Source organism: Monoraphidium neglectum (genome assembly GCF_000611645.1).
Source record: "Monoraphidium neglectum strain SAG 48.87 unplaced genomic scaffold scaffold02911, whole genome shotgun sequence".
Classification (NCBI taxonomy): Eukaryota; Viridiplantae; Chlorophyta; class Chlorophyceae; order Sphaeropleales; family Selenastraceae; genus Monoraphidium; species Monoraphidium neglectum.
Genome location: NW_014010717.1, coordinates 68 through 6,902, shown reverse-complemented (window position 1 = coordinate 6,902; position 6,835 = coordinate 68). Strand labels below are relative to the sequence as shown.

Below are 6,835 nucleotides of genomic sequence, written 5' to 3'. Positions count from 1 at the left end.
GGGCTGCTGTGTCCCGTCGGCTGCCTGGCTGGCTGACGGCCACGCGACCCGCCTCCCTGGTGCCGGCTCGAACAACTGAAGCTTCCTGATGTGTCTGAACTTTCAAAAGAACTGGGCCCCACCGCGGCGCGCGGCAGGAAATTGAGTGGGCGTTACCGATGATGTGCTGCGCTACGCACACTGCTACTCACCCGGCGCATCATCAACCTGTTTGCTCCGGTCAGCTCAGTCCTCCCCGACCTGTTGTTCGATGGAGCTGCTCATGTTTTAGGAAGCGTTTGCGTGCATCACTTGCGCACACGGCCAATCAATTGCTCGTCATTTGTGCTGACATCCGATTTTGGCCGAGCTTAGGACGGGCGAGGGCCGCAGGACAAACGCCAGAAAAAACTTGTAGAACTCCTGATTTGGTGCGCATCGCCCACCTGGATAGGCAGCCGCGTGAGGTTTTTTGGAGCGGTGACACGACTTGAAGATCATTGACCACCCCATTAGCACGGCGTAGCACAGCACAGCCGGATCAAAGTGGACCAGAGGTGTCTGCGGACGAGGGTGGAGGCGGCCAACAGGGAGGCCATCCTGACATGGCGATGTCGGGGATAGGGGCTCCACCTGAGGCGGAACAGTTCAGCGTATTTGTGGGGGATCTCACTCCCGAGGTGTCGGATTTTGTTCTCATGGAGTCCTTCAGGCAGTTCTACCCCTCGGTGACGAGCGCGAAGGTGCGGGCCGCCGGACCCGGCCCACCGCATGGGGACTGCCGGCGGCTGTGACCGCGGCGGCCACGGGGGCCGGGCACGCAGACGGTGGCCGCATGCATGCACTGCCCATGCAAACGTCTGAGAACAGGCGGAATCGGCATGGCGGCCCCGCATGTATCGGGAGGGGCGATGTGTCCCATGACTTTGGCGCAACCGCCGCCACCCTACACCCGCTGCGGGGCCGAGCCAAGAGCAGCCTGCGGAGGGGCCCGCTATGCTGCCGCCGCAGCCGGCGGTGCGCTGCGCGGCGGCGCGGCGCAGCGCGGCCCAGCGAGTGCCCCCTTGAGCAGCGATACCGCTACGGACGCACTGCACACTCACTCGGGGGCCGGCACTCGCGGTGGCATGCGGCAATCAACCTCAAACGAGACCGCACGCGACTCATGGACGCGACCCATGTACGCTCGCGGCACGCCCATCCACTCCCTTTTTCTGCGCCCCACCCCTCCAGCGCCACCCGTCTCACCCCGCCCGCGTCACCCGTCCCACCCCGCCGGCGTAACCCGCAGGTCATCACGGACCCGGCCACCGGCCGCCCCAAGGGCTACGGCTTCGTCCGCTTCTCATCCGAGGCCGACCGCGACCGCGCGCTCGAGATGCAGGGCTTCAACCTCGGCGGCCGCCCCATACGCGTCAGCCTCGCCACCGCGCGCCGCTCCGGCGCCGCAGGCAGCGGCGGCTCTGGCTCCGGCGCCGCGGGCGCGGCGCCGCACCCCGCGGAGCTCGACCCGACCAACACGACGCTCTTCATCGGCGGCCTCAGCGGCGGCGTGTCCGAGGAGCAGCTGAGGGCGCTGTTTGGGCAGTATGGCGTCATCGTGTACGTCAAAGTGCCGGCCGGGAAAGGTGGGCGCAGGCAGGGCCTTTTTGCGCCCCGCGGCGGGGCCCCTCCCTCAAGCACGGCCGCGCGACGTCGCGGCGGCCGGGCGGCAGCCGCGCCGGCGGGGCGCGCCCAGCACGGGACGATGATCCGCTGGCATGCGGATCTAGCGGGGCCCTCCTGCAGCCGATCGCCCCGGCCCGCCGCGTGCGCGGCCGCCACCCCGGTGCCCTCTGCGCGCCGCGCCGACCGCTCGCCGCCCCGCCCTCGCCCTCGCCCCGTGCGCGCGCCAGGCTGCGGGTTCGTGCAGTATGTGGAGCGCCCTGCAGCTGAGGTGGCAATGGCGTCGCTCAACGGCCAGGTGCGCCGCGGGCGCACTCATAGCCACTTGGGCAGCAGGCGTCAGGCGACGGCCCGTCGACGCACCCTCGCCGGGGCAGGGGGCGCTGCGCGAGGGCCTTCCAAAGCGCGCGGCTCTCTGGCCGGCAGCTTACCTCGTAACACCCCGCCGCGACGCAACGAGCGGCCCACCCCTGCCACGCGCCTTGCTTTGGAGATGCCACGCTGCCAAGAGCAAGCGCGTCGTTTTTTTTCCTCAGCCGAGCCCAGGCTTGCCGCGCGGCGCCACAAAGTCCCGCACGCGACAGATGCCTTGGCTCTTGCACGCATCTTCGGCCCATCTCCGACTGACGGACCCGTCTGGTGACCGCCCATCTTCCATTGATGCAGGTCATAGGGGCCAACGCAATCCGCATCAGCTGGGGCCGCTCGACCAGCCGCGCCCCCACCGCCGGCCGCGCCGCAGCCGCCGCAGCAGCAGCCGCCGCCGCCTCCGCCGCCGCCATCCCCGCCTTTGGCGCCCGCGCGCCGGGCGCCGGGGCCGCGAGCGGCGCGCTCGCGGGCGGCGTGTATGGCGGGGGCGTTTCCTTCGCCCAGCCCGGCCTGGCGGCGCTGGGCTACCCAGGGGCTTTCGGGGGCGGCGCCGGCGGCGCCTATATGAATGGACATGGCAACATCCTGGTGGGTCCTTTGCTGTTGGTTCCGGTAGCCGTGCATGCAGGGCGTGGGAGCGGTAGGACGCCGCTTCGGGGATCCGGCTTGTGGTGGCATTGCAGCCGCCGCGGCCAGCAGCACCCTCTCTGCTGGGGGGCGCGCTGCCCTCACGTGCCGACGCCCCTGCACTCGCTCACCCACCCATCCGCCCCTGCGCGCGCTCGCCGTCTGCAGGCGCAGCAGCAGTATGCGACAGACGGTGGCTTTGTCATATCCGGCGTCCCGCAAGGCGGCCTGCAGCCCGGTGGCATGGCCTTTGTGGACCCATCTGCGGCGGCGCTCATAGCTCAGCAGCAGCAGCAGCAGCAGCAGCAGCAGCAGCAGCAGCAGCGCGTCCTGCTGGGGCCCGCAAGCGCGCACGGTGGCGCGGCTGCGCTCGACGGTGGCCTGCTAATCGGCGGCTACCCCCTTGGGGCCATGCAGGGCGGCCACGCCATGCAATTCGCCCCAGCGGCGGCCGGCGGGGTGGACGCCGCGTTTGGGGCAGCCGGCCAGCAGCAGCAGCAGCAGCAGCAGCAGCAGCTGAACCAACAGCAGCTGCTGGGCGCAGGGGGGTACGTGCTGCCTGCAAATTAGGCCGCCGGCGCCGTGGTGACGTGCGGTGCCGTGCGGGCTGCCCGCGCCGCGTGGCGGCCTGCAGAGTCCTCCTGCGCTGTAGTGGTGTGTGAGCTGTGTGTCAAGTCACCAGCAAATGGATTGCTGATTTTCCCAAGTCGTGTACCGCCCGCCTCGTTTGGTCGTCCAAAGCCAGCCCAGCCAGGCGGTCCTGATCAATGGAGGCCCCTGCCGCGTCGATACTTGCGTCATCATGACACCAGCACCCGCCGGCGACAGCACGCACCCGCAACATCCCTGGTGCCGTGGGGTACGCGCCCGGACGCCGGCACGGCGTTCCACAACGGGCCCGTGCGTCAAATCGGCCCCGGGCTGCGCAGCTTTTTGAACCTTGAGGGTGGCGCAGGGCCGTCCCTACGGATTCGTCCTTGCCCCGTCACATTGCGTTGCTGTGAAGCTTGCGTGGCCATGGATGAGTTGATGCCCCTGCACTTTGATCATTGAGGGCATGCGAAGCCCCCCAAACTGGGGCCAACAAATGCGCGCGGCGGCGACGGCGGTGGCGGCGCGCCAGTTCCAGGCGTGCCACCACCCATGCAGGCCCGCGCGCTGCGGTTTTGGCGCACTGAAGGGGGGCGGCCGGCCGGCTGGGGCGCACGCGTGGGCTTTGCAAGTACGACGTCAGCGCGCACGCCGAGAGGCCTGCGTGGTCAGGATCTCTGCACCTCATGTCTTTCAACCACACGGGCGTGCGCGTCCCTGCGGTCAAACGCGGTTGAACGCTCCCAACCATTGCGCCCGGACGGCCGCGGCGCGGCCGGCGGCGACACGCGAGAAGCTTCGCGCGCACGCATTCGGGGTTTGGGCGTTGATTTTGCATTGCGGCTGCTTTGCCGCGCCTCGTCAGCACGCTGTTCCAGGCTTGTGGGTTCGACCGAGGGGCCGGGCTTCTTCCAAAACAAAGGCTCCCCATGCTAATTTGCGCCGCCTGCAACATTGCCGCTCGCTCATCGCCGCGATTTCTGCTTTTCCCGTGCCCCGCCAGCAGCTTTGCGTACGTGTGTGCGGCTGTGCCCCCGGAGCGCCCCGCACACCGCCTTGGTTGAAGTTTGTTTGCCAATGCGTTGCTTTGTTTTGCCCTCAAGGGGCCAGCGCAACGCGCGCGCATGCCCTGCGGCCACTCGCAAATTGTGGCTGCACAGCGGTCGCGCTTGAAAACTGTGCTGCGGCTCTCCCGCCCCTTGGCCCCCTTGCCGCCTCCCTGCCTTGCCTGCAATATCGCCCTAGTGCCTCCAGCAGTGCCGTTTTGGGGCCGTTGCCCTGAGATACTTGTGAGATATTTGGTGGCAGCTGCCCTGCCTCCATCCCCAACGGCCGATTCTCTGAACCAAGTGACCCGGTAGCACCATGCCAGCGCCCGCACATGTGCCGGCGGCGCACGCGGGCGCACATCTGCAGGTGACTAGGTGGGCCGGGGTGTGGCCCCGCCCCGAGCGCCGGCCCCCCAACGTTAAGATGCCGGGATCTTTAAACTCTGCGACTCTGCCTGCCAGCCTGCTAGATTCCTGCCTTGTGCTGGTTCAAGTTTGAATTGGGGTCTGACTAGGATTACTCCACGTTTCACAGGAGCATGCAAGCCCCTGGGCTGCTAGCACTTGCGCAGCGGCCCCCGCGCCGGGCCGAGATGCCTGGCGCGCGCCGCGGCCGGCGATCAGGCGCGGCGCGGCGCGCCCCCTGTGCCGCTGCGCCTGCATGCTTTTTTGCCCAAACCGCGGTCTTAAACCCTTGTGAGCAACCTGCGTGTGTGTGCGTGTGTGTGTCTCGCTGTGCCTGCCTGCCTAGGCTCGCGCCTGTGCCTGCCTAAATGCCTGCGCAGCCCTTGCCCCCGCAAGCTACGATCCAATCGGTCAGCCCGTGCGCCAGCGCCCCGCATGAAGGAACTTTACCCTCCTGGGCTGCTTGGACCGGACAGTTGTTCTGTTGAGCCTGGGTGGACGTTTCAATACTTTTGTTGCTTCATGAAGCACCCGCAGCAAGCACTAGTAATTACCCGTCGCTGGCCTTTCCTGGCAGCAATACACTGTCCCGCTTGCCGTCGGTGCTTACAACCAGCCCCAACCAGCCCCACAGAGCGTCCTGCAGGACAGCCGCCCGATACACGTGGATTGTTTCGTGATAGGCCGCAGGGGCCATTCAAACTGCGGGTCAGGGCTTACTGAGGGAGGGGCAACATGCCCCATACAGTTCGTGGCTGCGGACCGCCTTGAACTCGCAGCGCGCGGCGCGAGCGCGCGGGGAAGGCGGCGCCGCGAGGGCGGGCGCGTTTTTGGTGTTCGACAGCAGGACAGGCGACGCGCGACGGCTCGCCGCCTCTCTCGTTTGCGGTTAGCTATGAGAAAACACAGTTGAAGCAGCCTGCCAAGTGCTTGGGGTCGCCCCGCGAAGAGGAGGGGCTAAGGATGCGCAATAGAGCAGCTCCAGGTCGTCGGCGGCTCCGCGGCGCACGGCGGCAAGCAGCAGCGGGCTTTGGGGTGACGCGGCCGGCGGGGCGCCGGCCTGTGCCTGGCTGACGCGGCCAGGCGCGACGCGTACTGCAGATTTCTGTGTTGTGCCGCCGCCTCTTCTTCACGGCGACGCAGGGCCGTGCCCGCCCGCCTAAATTTGCGCCTCCTGCAGAGCGGGCCGCCCGGGCTCGCATGTCCCAACCCCGGACCATGACACAGGCGCGAAGGATAATGAGCAGGCGCGACAGATAATGCCTTAAGGCAGGCACTGGGGCGGAACCCCGTCTGCACAACTGCGCCCCCAGCGGCCTTGCAAAGAGGCCAGGGTGCCGAAGTGGGGGGCGCGCACCGGTGGAGAAGCGCCCGGTCACTGTGCCTTCCCGGCCTCCTTAGCGGGGGCGGCCCCGTTGGCAGTGCCGTTCGCGGTCCCGTTGGCGTCGGGCTTGGCCCGGCGGGGGCGCGGCGCGAACGCGGTCGGCCAGCCGAGCTCGAAGCAGAAGGCGGCGGCGGACTGGAGGGCGGCGAAGAAGCACCAGATGGTGGGCCTGGCGGCGCGCGACAGGGGGAACGAACTTTGAGTTGCGTGGGCGGTCAAATTGCTTGCGCCTTCTCCGTGATCGCGGCATGCTGGGCGGGGGGCGGATAGCGCCCCGCTGTGCTGCCGAGCTGGGCGCTAGACACCTTGTACCGTGCAGCGCGACACCCCGGCTAAAAATGAGCTCCCCAGCCGCCATCAAAGCTGTACAGCCGCTGCCGCCGCCGCCCCACACCTGATGGCACTGCCGCCGCGTCCATTGCACGAGCACGACCTCTTCCCCACCCCCACCCCCGCCCGTGTCACCCACCACTCCAGGGGGTACGTCTTGATGTCGCCCTTAGTCATGTACATCGACATGAGCGGCCCGATGATGAGGGTCCCCACCATGAGCTTCCGCCGCACGCCGGCGCCCGCCAGTAGGGTGGGCACGAAGAACAGGAAGAAGTGGAGGCTGGCGCCGGGGATGAAGTAGGTGCTGGGCAGCAGCGGCACGCCCTGCGGGGTGGCACGGTGAGGCGGGGCGGCGGGGTGCGGCCGTGAGAGGGGGCATGCGGAGCTGGGCGGCCCGCCGGGAAGCGGGGCGGCCGGGCGCTGAGCCGACACT

The 6,835-nt window shown here is 68.3% G+C and overlaps 2 protein-coding genes across 2 annotated transcripts; one reads left to right on the top strand and one right to left on the bottom strand.

The window, feature by feature from the left end:
• Positions 1-590: 590 nt before the first annotated feature.
• Positions 591-3,210, top strand: MNEG_11798 (RNA-binding post-transcriptional regulator csx1; the record flags this gene model as incomplete). The annotated part of the gene is made up of 6 exons (XM_014039731.1): positions 591-722; positions 991-1,035; positions 1,271-1,607; positions 1,875-1,942; positions 2,311-2,601; positions 2,809-3,210. 6 exons carry the CDS (start codon positions 591-593, stop codon positions 3,208-3,210), a joined length of 1,275 nt encoding a protein of 424 aa, XP_013895185.1.
• A 2,850-nt stretch (positions 3,211-6,060) lies between these two features.
• MNEG_11797 (hypothetical protein) lies at positions 6,061-6,582 on the bottom strand (the record flags this gene model as incomplete). The annotated part of the gene is made up of 2 exons (XM_014039730.1): positions 6,061-6,238; positions 6,539-6,582. 2 exons carry the CDS (start codon positions 6,580-6,582, stop codon positions 6,061-6,063), a joined length of 222 nt encoding a protein of 73 aa, XP_013895184.1.
• Between the last annotated feature and the right edge of the window lie 253 nt (positions 6,583-6,835).